Genomic DNA, 13,296 nt, shown 5'->3' with positions numbered 1-13,296 from the left:
GGCAGGCGCAGTGGAAGCGGCTGCCGGTGTTGATGCACGAGGTCGTGATGTCGCAGTGGTTCAGGCCCGAGATCGGGTTGCAGGTGCCGCAGGTGCCGGGTTTGGGGTTTGGGTTGGGATTGGGGTTTGGGTGCGGGTTTTTGCTACCGCCTTGACCGCCATCACCGCCGTCGCCGCCGTCTCCACCATCGCCACCGTTGCCGGAGTTGTCTCCACCATTGTTGTTGCCTCCGTTGCCTCCATCGCCGCCCGCTCCACCATCTCCACCGTTGCCGGAGTTGCCTCCACCATTATTGTTGCCTCCGTTGCCTCCTTGGCCGCCATCACCGCCGTCGCCGTCAGCTTGCTTAAGCTCTGTCGACGATCTCCCTGATCTCTTCTATATGCTCCTTAATATGAGGGCAGTTCCGCCATTTATGATTTCCTCAACAGCGCCGTTGCCACCGGCGCCGCCGTTGCCTCCATCTCCACCTTGACTGTCATCGGGACCTCCAGCACCTCCTTGACCTCCATCACCACCCGGTCCGCCTTGGCCTCCGTTGCCAGAGTTGTTTCCCCCATTGTTGTTCCCACCGTCACCTCCTTGGCCTCCAGGACCGCCATCACCGCCGGCACCTCCGCTCTGATCACCAGGGGGAGGTTGGCGGACTTCCAGCTGAGAGGGGTGATATGGTGAAGGGGCCGCGGCGGTCAGGGCTGCCAGGACGGCGGCGGTGAGGACGGCGTATTTTTTGAGTGTGGGCATGGTGATTCAGGCGTTGGATTTAAATTTTAGTTTAGTTCGATAGAGTGACAGTGCTGTTGGTATAGGAGATGATGCGAAGCGATGACCAGGAACGAGTAAAGTCACGGAAGTGAAAAAAGAGGCAATGCCGCAAAGGAACAAGCACACGTAAGGATGCACAAAGGAAGACTGACTAAGGTTGGATGTAAAGAACAGAGCAGGAGAGAAGAGGGAAATGCACCACTGTTATGTACTTGGAGTGTCTGGTCTACGGACTGCTCTGCATTTCTATAAGCGGTGACAAGAGTCACCGGGAGCAGCAGGAATTAGGCAATGGGAGTAGAATAGAAACAAGGCCTCATGTACGCCTGAACAGTCTTGCCCAATGTCCCAAATCTGGGCCACGGCTCTCCATCTGAGTGGGTCATGCATTTGGTCAGGCCAAGCCTGTCTCGGGCAGTGTTCCGAGCCTGGGCAAAAAGAAACGAGGGACAGAAGTAGAAACGGGGAATGGAGAATTCCCGTTTGATGGTGCTCGTATGACTCTTCCAGAGCAGGTAGTGTGCATCTTGACGCTCACGAGGGTTGGGAGCCTGGAAGGGGACAAGGTGGAGGCTGAGAGGGAGGAGGCTTGCCAAGAGTGTGGAGGGAGCCAGGCCCGTTTGGGGAGAGTTGCTATTTCGGGACTGCCACGAGATGTGAACATGGTCCAATCAGAGATCAGCAAGTACTGCATGCTCAGTCTACACGTTTGTGCAGCCATGGCGTTGCAAGCACACGATTCATCCTCGTCTCATCAAACTTGCTCACTCCATCGAGTGAGACCATCACAGCTTGAGTCATTATTGCCACATGTGCCTTGGGTGGTAGATGCTGTTATACTGGGTATTCTAATGATGATTTTTTGCTGCGATAATTCTGGCGACTGGCGGGGCTGACCAGTACGCCTTCCAGGCGCCAGTAATGCGAATTTAGCCAAACACGTGGAAGGCCTACATATTCATCTCATCGTCAGTGTCTCCGGCCTCGATGAACACGAGCCGCGTCCCGTTCGCAGCTCTCTGCCAGATCTAAATAGAGAAGATGTCAGCAAGCGCACTGGGAAGGAATCCATCTCTGATTGGCTGTTACTCACGTCGAGCAATTCATACTCCCCAATTACTTGCTCTAGCTGATCCTGAGTGAAGCCTTTGGCGATCACTCTTTCGCTGATTTTTCGAATGCTCAGCTCTCCGCGACTTCCATCACCAACAGCAGCAGCACCACTGTCTCTCATACCCCGAATGAGGTTGTAAATCTTGGTGCTATTGCTTTGGTCGCCTTGGCTCCTTGAATCGTTGTAAAGACTGGCTTTGCTGACTTCTACAAGTCTGAGTGCCTCGTCAACATCTTCCGTGACCACTTGATCACTGAATCTCAACCTTGCCAGGGCTTGTGATAATCGAAGTATTCCAAGCAGAGTCCTGGGCGAAGTATGGGTAAAATGTCTCTTGCTACCCTCATCGCGCTTCTGTTGCTGTCGCATCCTCACATAAGCACCCACCATGTAATCCGAGACCGACTTGGGCACATTTGGCCGATAACTGCGAGCCTGAGCAATGTATTGCCTGACTTCGTGAGGGGTGAACACGACTCCATTGGTGTCTGCCTCGGGATGCCTATTGTGCATGTGCACGTAGGCAACGTGATTCGCCAACTGTTCATCAGTGTCACGGGATGGTGTGTCCAAGATCAAGAATAGAACATCAAAACGAGACAGCAGCGCCGCCGGAAGGTTAATGTTCTCCACAGGTGATATTCTTGGGTTATATCGTCCGTACAATGGATTGGCCGCCGCAAGAATGGACGTCCTGGCGTTCAGTGTCGTGGTGATTCCGGCTTTCGAAATCGAAATCGTCTGTTGCTCCATCACTTCGTGAATGGCTGTCCTGTCTCCATCATCCATCTTATCGAATTCGTCTATGCAGCAGATACCGTTGTCTGCTAGGACGAGAGCGCCACCTTCCAGAACCATTTCGTCCGTCACCGGATCACGCATGACTGCTGCTGTAAGACCCACGCCACTGCTCCCTCGTCCAGTGGTGTAAACTCCGCGAGGAGCAACTTTGGTGATGTATTTCAGCAACTGCGACTTGGCCACACCAGGGTCACCCATCAGACAGATATTGATGTCGCCTCGAATGCGCATTCCATCACCCATCTCCTTCGTGACGCCTCCAATGAGGAGTAGAAGAAGAGCCTTTTTCACGTCGAGATGGCCGAAGATTTCTGGTGCAATCGATCGGGACAGATATTCATACATGTGACCGGAAGCCTTGTACTGATCGATTCTGCGCAAAGTTCTCGCGTCCATCAATAGGTCTTGGTACGCCTTCTTATGCTGGGTGATATGCTGCGCCTCTAGATATGTATCTGTGAGCAGTCCTGCTCGGATGGCCCTGAACCCAGTGTACGGTGTAGGCAAGAAGATTCCAGCTACATCAACAACATCTCCAGGATTGATCTGACGTGTCAAAGCACCATGACAGTGGATCGTCAACGTTCGAGGAATATGACCCACTGGCACTTGATCTGCCATTTCCTGAATTTTGACTTCCTGAAAGGGTAGAAATTTAGATGCACGAGTCGATGGAAAAAGTTGCCCTTTGCTGTCATTTTTCTGGCACTCGGATGAGGTACAAACCTGCATGGGGGTGAATTGCTTGGTGGTGACTGGCTGGAACACTTCGCAGCCACAGCGATCGCAGGTATATGCATGGATACTGATCGCAGGCTTGACGTCTGACACGCGAGTGGTGATTCCTCGTACTGTGATGAGATGTCCCAGATGCTCGCCTTTGACATTTCGGACTGCCAACGCTTTCGCGCTACGGTCATTGCTTGAACCTGAAGGGGTTAAAGGCTTGAAATTGAGGGTATATCGGCGAGTTAGCTCGGGCGGAAATGTTGAAAGTGGCAACACTGTGTCCAAGTCTGCCTCCATTGCTTGTGACATGGTCTGATTCCGCTTCTCTCTTTGAGACATGATAACATCAAGTACGTCATCTTTGAATCTGCAATCATGTTAGTGATGATTCGGCCAGCCAGTCTACCACCTACGAGATCTCTCTGCTCTCTTTAGGCATGACCTTGTCAACAGCTTCTGCGAAAAGGTCGACATAATGTTTTGTATTATTCGTTATTGATTCAACCAATTTCAAGTTTTGCTCGTCACCTAGAGATCGTTCGTACTGTGAACAGGCCGTACATTAGCGTCGTGTTTCTGAAGGACGGGTAGAGAAGCACCCACCAAGTCGAGGTCATCCAACTCAATCAAGATGTTTGACTTGACTCGATCCGCGATGTCCTGAAGTAATGATATGTATTTTCTCTTGTCCCGGTGACCTCGGTCATTTCTGCCTGATCGCGCGGCGCCTCCATTCTCTGCGTCGTCCATAAAATCGTACTCGTCACTAGTGCCATCGCCATCAATGTGAAGCCCGTTGATGGCGTCGGCGGCAGTTTCTTCAGATGCAGACTCGGAAGACTTGAAATTCTCGAGAAATTCTCGGAAGGCTTCTTGCTGCGCTTCGTAGTCGACAGGGGCTCGATATTGTAGCAACGCCATGATCGTAAGTGCGCAAGTGGATATCAGGGTAGAGAAGAAAAGAGAGCGGCGGACTATATACCTGAGATCAAGTTATAGCGTAGTAGTGACAATCTGCGCAAATGGGTGTGCAAATGGGTGTGGATGGGATTCAGTGTCTGCTGGCGCGCAAGTCGCCCTTCAGTGGTTGGAGATCAATTCATTCAACGCGTCCAGAACGCGTCCAAATTCCGAATTTAGCGTGAGCGTGCCAGGCTAGTGGCTGCATCAGCTGCAGCCTTAAGAGCCCTAAGAGCCCTAAGAGCTCAACCTCGGCTCATTCTATAATTGCTTGCTGAGCACCCTCGTCAGACACATGACACATGACACATGAAATACCAGACTCTGTTGGTTCTACGCCTGATGGAGGAAGCTGGCGACGCCGATGGCTCAAGATGACTGAAAAGAAGTCTAGGAATCATTCATCGACCGAGAGACGCGGGACTGCGTTGGAGGCAAGACCGATGGTTGCTCACAACATACGGAGTACTTGAGAAAAGATAGAAACATGGGCCAACCACCAAGGAAGCCGTCAACAACCGCTGAAGTTGCCCTCGTGTCCCTGAAGAGTTGCCTTGTCAATCTTCCGGCATCTTTGGTCTCCGTGCTCAGTAATGCAAACACAGCGGCGCAAGATGTTGTCATCGAGTTGCAGTGCAGAACACAAACACTGTCGAGTGGCACCTCTGCCAGAGAGGATGGTGCTGGCTCTCAGAAATCAGTCTATGTTGGTTGGACTGGCATGCCTAGTCGGCGACGTCCAGCGCTAGGTATGAATAGAAATAGCTATGCAAATGGAGTAAGAGAACAAGAGATCTCGCCGATTGAGATTGATGACACGTTTGCTGGTCTGCTGGGACTTACTGAAGGACAAAGGGTCGGCATATTTCTGCACTTAGACCCACCAGTCGCACACACTGTCCACATCGAACCGCTGACTCCAGCAGATTGGGAAGTCATTGAGTTGCACGCTAGTTTCCTGGAACTCAATCTCCTCTCTCAAGTCAGAGCCCTTCCTAATCCAAGCCATTCGGCCACTGCTTCTGTCCAAGCTAGCCATTCGCATCCCCTGGCTTTACATCTCTCGCCCACATCCACCGCCAATGTGATCGTTACGTCATTGATACCACCGATTCCGAGCTCATCACCCTTTGCCAAGATAGCCTCTGACGCAGAAGTCATCGTTGCACCGAAAGGGCGGCCAAGAACTTCTCGAGCTGCCAGACAGGATGATCGAAGTGTTGCCAGCACGAGTCGTAGGAGTGCCAGGAGTGGTGGAAGTTCCCTACGAGCAAAAGCCACTACCGAAAGAGACATTTTCTTTCTTCGTGGTATCGATCGTGGCATTTGTCACGAATGGTTTTCATCCGACCACGTGGAGAACGAAAATAGAGGCCTTTGCATCTGGGTGCATGGTAAAATTCTTGCAGAAGACAACGCCTTCATGGGAAGGAAATGGGTTGTTGTATCTATCGTCAGACCTGCCGGCCTCAGAGCTCAGCTCGACCAACACCAAATGCAGCAGCTCAAAGAGCAAGAATCGAATGAAGCGGGATTACCTGCCTCCAAAGTGGTTGCCCAGGTTAGGACTTGGGCAGACGCACCAGATGAGCAGCATGCAGCACTCTCATCTACACTGTGCTCCATTCTGGGGTTCGGGAGAATGGTTGGCTGCATAACCAAGGTTGAACCAGCACCCCCACCACTTCAAAAAGCTGGGACCAGTCCAGTTAGGCTCTTCCCTTTTCTACCAGATTCGTCCTCTAAAAAGGAAGGATTGAGGTTCGGGGGAGAATCCAAACTGTCAAGGCAGGCTGTCGCAAACCGTGTCCAAGAAATCCATGGATCTGGAAATGGCCTTCTTCAGGGACCTATCTCCAATGGAATGCTGCTCCCAGCATCGGAAGAGCCATCCACTAATCTTCATTTCTCTGGTGGTATTGTGCGCTTCCAGCCTTCGAGCGGGAGGGATGGAGATAAATCTTTTGCATGGTTTTTAGGATCGGAGCAGAACTTTATGTTTGATGTACAGCCAGAAATACCGAGAACAATGAAGCCGAACGTCATGTTTCCGACCTTCGATCCGGGATTGCCAACAGAACCACCAGAATCAGTTGGCATTGACAAGATGATCCAACAATGCATAAGTAATCTTAGATTTTCCTCCTCGATACTTCTCACAGGTGGAACCGGGTCTGGCAAGACCAGTCTTGCCCACTTGCTATGCCAGAGATTGAGTGAGGAGCACCTTTTCAATACCACATATTTCTTCTGCCGCCAGCTCCTCACAGACGAGACACGAGTCTCGCAGATCAAGGATACCTTGACAAGACTGTTCATGTCAGCCTGTTGGTGCGCACGACTGGGTGGCCAATCCATCGTCGTTCTCGACGATCTCGACAAGATCTGCCCCGTCGAAACCGAACTTCAGGTAGGCAATGACAACGGACGCAGTAGGTTGATTACAGGGATCTTGTGCTCTATTGTACGATATTATTGTACCCCTGATTCGGGCATTGCGCTGCTCGCCACTGCTCAGTCAAAAGACACCTTGAATCGCCTGATCATCAGCGGTCACATTGTGGGCGATATCATTTCTCTTAAAGCACCAGACAAAGAGGCTCGTCGAAAAATCCTTGTCAAACTGACCAGTCCAAAGTCAACGGGTCTGGAGAAGACTTTGAATGGCCATGTCCGAAACAGCAGTAACAACTCCAACCACATTGAGGAAAACTCGTGGATGGACCCTCGCCCCAACAAACCTACCGCCTCCGCCCCCTCAACCGACACCATCAACCTGTCCCCTTCACTCGACCTCCTCGACCTCGCTGGCCGCACAGACGGCTTCATGCCAGGCGACCTCTCCCTCCTCGTCTCCCGCGCTCGCACCGAATGCCTAACTCGTCTCATCACCTCCCCCACATTCTCGGATGCCACCACTGCAAATCCTCAAAACAACAACCAACTCACCCTAACCAAGAGTGACTTCACCACCGCCCTCCAAAACTTCACCCCCTCCTCCCTTCGCAACGTCCCCCTGACCCACTCCACCACAACCTTCTCCTCCATTGGCGGCCTCCACAGCACACGAACCACCCTTCTCGAAACCCTCTTCTACCCCACCAAATATGCCCCTATCTTCGCCAACTCGCCCCTCCGCCTCCGTTCAGGCTTACTCCTATACGGCTACCCAGGATGTGGTAAGACCCTACTCGCTAGCGCAGTAGCTGGCGAATGCGGCCTCAACTTCATCTCGGTCAAGGGACCCGAGATATTGAATAAATACATCGGCGCCTCTGAGAAGAGCGTGCGCGACCTCTTTGAAAGAGCCCAAGCCGCGAAACCTTGTGTGCTGTTCTTCGACGAATTCGACTCCGTCGCCCCCAAGCGCGGGCACGATTCAACAGGCGTCACGGATCGCGTGGTCAACCAGCTGCTGACTCAGATGGACGGTGCAGAGGGGTTAGAGGGTGTCTATGTCCTGGCGGCGACGTCGAGACCGGATCTCATTGACCCTGCATTGCTGAGGCCGGGAAGGCTGGATAAGAGCCTGCTTTGTGACATGCCGGATCGAGAGGATCGGTTGGACATCCTCAGCGCGGTCAGCAAGAAGTTAGTCTTGAAAGATGAAGTAGGGGACAGGTTGGGCGAGATTGCGGATCGGACAACTGGGTACAGTGGAGCGGATCTGCAGGCATTGATGTATAACGCGCATTTAGAGGCCGTGCATCAGTTAATCGGCGATACTGCTCCACCTTCCGCTGTTGGCAAGAGCAATACCGAGAACGGCATCACGAAAAAATCCTCTCGTGGCACAAATTCTTCGAGAAACAAAAAGGCTGGCAAGAAATTTGAATTCTACCAATTCCTCTACGACCCAACACTCGACGCCGAAGCCCGCGCTTCACCCCATTCCACCAGCTCTGCCCTCGAGCCGCACGAGGTGGTCGAAGAAAAACTCGCCGCTATGAGGCTGGCTAAGAAGACGGAACGACGCCGACTGCGCCTCGCCTCCTCTTCTTGGTACCACATGGATGACGATGACGTCGACAGCCACGTCAACGGCATCGGCAGGAAAAAGAACGGCGAGGCGGATGTGAAGCAGGAAGTTGTCATCACCTGGGCGAATATCGAGCGCGCTCTGGCGACGACGCGGTGTTCGATCAGTGAGCAGGAACGAATGAGGTTGGGCGCTATCTATCACGAGTTCGTGGTGGGCAGGAACGGGGAGATGCCCAGCGGAGACGGGGGAAGGGAGGTTGGGGGTCGGAGTAGCCTGATGTGAGAATCTGATCAGTGATTCATGCATAGATGGAGGGGTGGGAATTCCATTGCGCACAATCCATCATATCTCTATCCTTTTAACCATTATATCCCCTTGTCTGCAATGCAACCACAAAAGCCCTCCTGCCCAGCCGTCCTAGCTGGAAGTTACGAAATTCGTACCTAGTACATGTAGATATTTCCAAGCATCAAAAACACATTCGACATGACCTCAGAGGCGGACCTAACCTATCAAATCATCTCACGCAGCGCCTTGTGATAGGATCGAATCATCCTTCCAGCCCCCGAGGATGGTAGCCAGCAGCGACACAGTTGGTCGTTAGCGAGCTTAATTGGCAATTTGACGGGTCCATTCCCCAAAACATCCAGGCGCCTTTGGGTAAAATATTTGCGCACGCTCACTCCTGATTTGGATCTTGCTGCAGTCTGGGAAGGCCGGTTCTGTAAGGCCGTCGAAGATCTCCTCGCTTGGGGTGATGGACTTCCCATGCAAGAAAGCTCCAAGCCTTCTTTTTTTGAGTGAACTAAATAATGGTGGGCAGCTGAAGCCCTTGACTCGGCTCCATTAGGTTTTTGCTTGCTTGAGGATATTGAAAAACATCTTTGTGCTAGTACTGTAAGAAGTCTGTTGGGGGTTCGTGCCGTGGCAGTGCCTGCCAACTCGCAGTCATGGAAAAGCGCCTGTGAGAAGTTCCTTTCCCCCGGTCTGCTAAATAACCGCAGAACGAATTGAGTGAGGGCGCTGTAAAGCCGTCTTTGATCACAGTTCATAATGAAGCAGCACCCCCGATGTAGTAGCAGATTTTGTCTTTCCTCAATTCAAACAGGTAGAGGTGCCAAAGGGTTGAGCGCCTTAAAAGGTAATGCTAAAGGCACTCGAGATTCTCTTCAATTCCTTACTCCTGCAAAAAACACAAGATGGCTAGAAGAGGCTGCACGGGAGCAAAGGCATGGTGCATGACATTATTAATAAGGCTGAACGAAGCATTTACTTCTCGTGTTGTGCTTTGCACCAAGGACCTTTCCGTGGCGCAACTTGCATTGCAGCACATACCAGTAGCTTCTCAGATATTGTTACGAGTTTCTCCGGCCAATCTCTTGTGTCAGCGGGTTATGGCTTGGGGTTATCAGCATCGTCGTTGATTTGGGGAGGCTGGGCATACCTCCACCCGAAAAGGAGGCAATTTCCAAAAGAGGTAAAGTACTCCATGTGCCAAGGCGACTGTGCGTTGACATGAGGAACAGAGATACCCTGTTACTAGTAGTAACAGCACACAAATATGGATATCATTTACGGGAAGTCGATGAACGATATTTTCTGACATTCGCACTCTAACGATTTAGTACGGTTCGTATCGAACTTCGAAAGCAGACCAAAGACAAAACCATCATCACTCAAGAATTGATTTGACCTTCTTCCACCACGTATCAAGCACCGGTGGCGGGCGCTCTGCTTCCTCCACCTCGTCCATGCCCGTAAGAAGATCGACCTCGGATGGTGACCAAGCCCATTTGTCATACCTAAAGACAATTCGGTGTCCAAAGTATAGTAGCGCGAAAATGATGATGCTAATATAAGCCGTAAAGAAATCTGCAACGTCCCAATTCTGTGGGAAGAACGTGGCGAAGCCGTTGATAAGGAGGAGGAACGAGAACCAGCCAAGCACCCACCATGCTCCCCATGGCTGCACGAATGAGGAGTAGGGAACAGTCTTACCCTGAGTTTTGATTGCCTTGCGAAAACGTAGAAAGACGATGGCGCAACAGATCCAGCTTATAAATCCTGCAGTATTGACCAAGTTGACGAACCAGTTGAACACCTTGCTGCCGGAGCTGGCAACATTGAGGTAAGCGAGGACCGTGAATACTGACGATACGCCAACTGCATAGTATGGAACACCCCTTTTTGAGCAAGTCTTGAAGACCTTTGGTGCTGAGCCTGACACGGCCAGAGAGTAAAGCGACCGGGAAGATATGTAGAGGAAACTGTTGCCCGAACTCCACGCAGACAGAATAATGACGGCATTGACGATACTATCCAAAACCGGAATGCCAGCGTTCTTGATACCGATGACGAAAGGCGAGGAGCCAGCACCCTGGCCACCATTTGTCAGAGCCGGGTCATTGGACCGACAGGTGACGCCAATCACGAGAACGCCAAAGACGTAGAAGAAGACCAAGCGGTAGAAGTAGCGCTTTGATGCTTTCGGGAGGTTTCGTCTTGGGCTTTCCATTTCGCCTCCAGTCACAATAAGCAACTCCGGTGCGAAAACAAACGGAAAGACTGACAAAATCATTGTTTGCCAGAAGGATATAAAATAGCCTGTGCTGCCTTCGAGTATAAAAGTATTGGCTGCCCCTGGATTTACCCAATAAGCAAAACCGAGGATGCCGTCCTGTTCAGGACCTCCTCCCCAAAAGAGGATGAAGCCCAAAAATAGCAATCCTACCAGTAAGACAACTTTTGTTCCTGCAAACCAGAATTCCGTTTCGCCGTACACTCTGACAGGCATGAAATTCAATCCGACTGGAGGTTGAATTAGTAAAATTAGTAGTAGAGCACGAGCAGAGTACTGGACAGCAAGAGACATACCTATGACAATGATCATGACAGTGATCCATATGGCAATGTTGATGCTTGCATCTGGATCCCAATATTGAATGACCAGGCCTGCGGCGGTGATCTCGTACGGAACGAGAATGCCAAGCGCATACCAATAGAGGTAGCCCATCGCAAAACCCATGCTGCGGGAAACATAGCGATAACCATAGTATGACATCGTTCCGCCATGGACAGGTAGATATGTTGCGACTTCGGTGATGGCAGTGACCACGCAGTAGACAGATAAAGTGATAACGATGTAGCAGGTCAGGATGAAAGCCGGTCCGCCTCGGGCAAGAGTCTGACCAGATCCAACAAAGAGACCGGTACCGATGGTGCCTCCCAGTGCAATCATCTGAGCATGTCGACTCTTGAGTCCCCTCTGAGTCTGCTGAAAGCGATCATCGAGAAGATCAGCCGCAACAATCGTGTCGATGTTGCCCTTCGAGCTTGCTCTGCGATCCCGCGAAATGCTGTATCTGTTCCCCGGATCCTTCGAAAAGGAGCCACCCTTCTCTGAGTCTTTGGTTGTAGCCATTTTGACGAAGAGACTTCGTTCTATCGGGGCAGGTGTACGAAGCTAGATATGGGGGTTGTTTGCGGTCAAGTTATGGCTCACATCTGAATATGGTTGATGTCCCTGCTCATTACCATGCTAGGAAGCGCTGAGTACGAAAGATGCGCCTGCAGCCATAATAGAAGAGAAAGAGGGGAGGGATAGTGAGCTGATTTATGGTAGCCTCGCAGCTACATCTCTACGACGTAGTGCACGCATGCAGGCTGTCCGCTTAGAGGTGGGAGTTGCTGCATTGAAGCTAACAGTGATAAGGTATGATCATCCCAGCTTTGTGCAGACCTGCTAGTCTCCATGCAGGCTGTATCGTATGTCTCGTCATCCTGCAGCCGGTACCCTGGCTTGCCCCACTAGAGCAGATGATATTCTTTATCGCAAATGTTTGCCTCTCCTCGGCAAGACAGGCTAGTACTGGATCGAAGGTAGCAGGCTGAGGTCAATCGTACCGAGCATGCTGTGAGAACATGGATCTGCAGAAGATCGCTTGCTCACCGATTGCGGAGAAGGAAATTCCAGCCAATGCGTATGGTTTCCATGAGGTTTTTACACAGTAAGATGTTGAGCGACGACTTGGCTGTATCACTTACCCATCGCGTCGTAGTTCTTCTCTTTTTATGGCCCCGAGTGACCAGAGTCGCGTGAGTTCAGTCCGAGGTTCGTGAGTTCCAGCCCCGTACGTAATATGTCTAACATCGGGGATCGAGGCCCGAGACCCATTGACAGAATTGGTGCCACTCTCGGTACATAATCTGCGTGCAGAAGTACGACACTAATTCTGTCAATAGTTAGACCTCGGCCCTGAGACAATGGCCTGGCCGGCACTGAATAACTTTCTGCCGCTCCGAGCCGAAAGTCATGTGACTTCTTCTAGAAGCCCTCTCAGTCCTTCTGGCCAAGGTCCGAGACTAACCGTTGGATGCTGAGCTGCTTCCAACTCAAATGCATTGCGGTTACAGAAGGCTTTGTCGAGTACTGCAAAACAGACACTCGAAGTTTCTCCGACATCAATGCATCGAGATAAACATTCGTTGAGGGTGTTCGTCCAGAGCCAGCCAGTCGGGGTCTGATTTGGGGCATTACAGACGACTGCTGTGGATCGCGCAGTCGACAGCCCATGGGTGTGCCGCCTTTCTACGTCTTCAGTGACCATAGGTGGTCTATGACCCGAGACCTGGAGGTGCACACGATATCGCCTTATCACTGGATGTGACGGATCAACGATGCACCCAAGAGCTCATTGCGACGGAGCACAGCGCTGACCAAATCCGCAGATCTTGTTCCTTAAGTTGTCCGCACACACCGCCAAATCTGACCATAGCAGCAGGGCTACCGTCCTACCCTTGCTTTTCGAAGAAGAACCTGATCTGAAGTCATGGCCAATGGAAGAGATGGCGTCTGCGTTCGAACAAACCACTTGTGCGGATCGTACACAACGCCCACACGCTTGATCAGATGTATGAATTATGTTATGCGCATTCACAGCAAGA

At 51.5% G+C, this 13,296-nt stretch overlaps 4 protein-coding genes across 4 annotated transcripts; 1 reads left to right on the top strand and 3 right to left on the bottom strand.

Annotated features, from left to right (window-relative positions):
* Positions 1-379: 379 nt before the first annotated feature.
* EPUS_06413 (uncharacterized protein) lies at positions 380-745 on the bottom strand (the record flags this gene model as incomplete). Its single annotated transcript, XM_007808117.1, has 1 exon — positions 380-745. One exon carries the CDS (start codon positions 743-745, stop codon positions 380-382), a length of 366 nt encoding a protein of 121 aa, XP_007806308.1.
* A 971-nt stretch (positions 746-1,716) lies between these two features.
* Positions 1,717-4,331, bottom strand: EPUS_06412 (DNA replication licensing factor mcm7; the record flags this gene model as incomplete). Its single annotated transcript, XM_007808116.1, has 4 exons — positions 1,717-1,794; positions 1,860-3,777; positions 3,824-3,954; positions 4,014-4,331. 4 exons carry the CDS (start codon positions 4,329-4,331, stop codon positions 1,717-1,719), a joined length of 2,445 nt encoding a protein of 814 aa, XP_007806307.1.
* Positions 4,332-4,857: 526 nt separating this feature from the next.
* EPUS_06411 (uncharacterized protein) lies at positions 4,858-8,634 on the top strand (the record flags this gene model as incomplete). The annotated part of the gene is made up of 1 exon (XM_007808115.1): positions 4,858-8,634. One exon carries the CDS (start codon positions 4,858-4,860, stop codon positions 8,632-8,634), a length of 3,777 nt encoding a protein of 1,258 aa, XP_007806306.1.
* Positions 8,635-10,024: 1,390 nt separating this feature from the next.
* Positions 10,025-11,773, bottom strand: EPUS_06410 (uncharacterized protein; the record flags this gene model as incomplete). The annotated part of the gene is made up of 2 exons (XM_007808114.1): positions 10,025-11,160; positions 11,227-11,773. 2 exons carry the CDS (start codon positions 11,771-11,773, stop codon positions 10,025-10,027), a joined length of 1,683 nt encoding a protein of 560 aa, XP_007806305.1.
* Positions 11,774-13,296: the final 1,523 nt, after the last annotated feature.

This window comes from Endocarpon pusillum, assembly GCF_000464535.1.
Source record: "Endocarpon pusillum Z07020 unplaced genomic scaffold scaffold991, whole genome shotgun sequence".
Taxonomy (NCBI): Eukaryota; Fungi; Ascomycota; class Eurotiomycetes; order Verrucariales; family Verrucariaceae; genus Endocarpon; species Endocarpon pusillum.
This window is presented reverse-complemented; position numbering and strand designations above follow the sequence as displayed.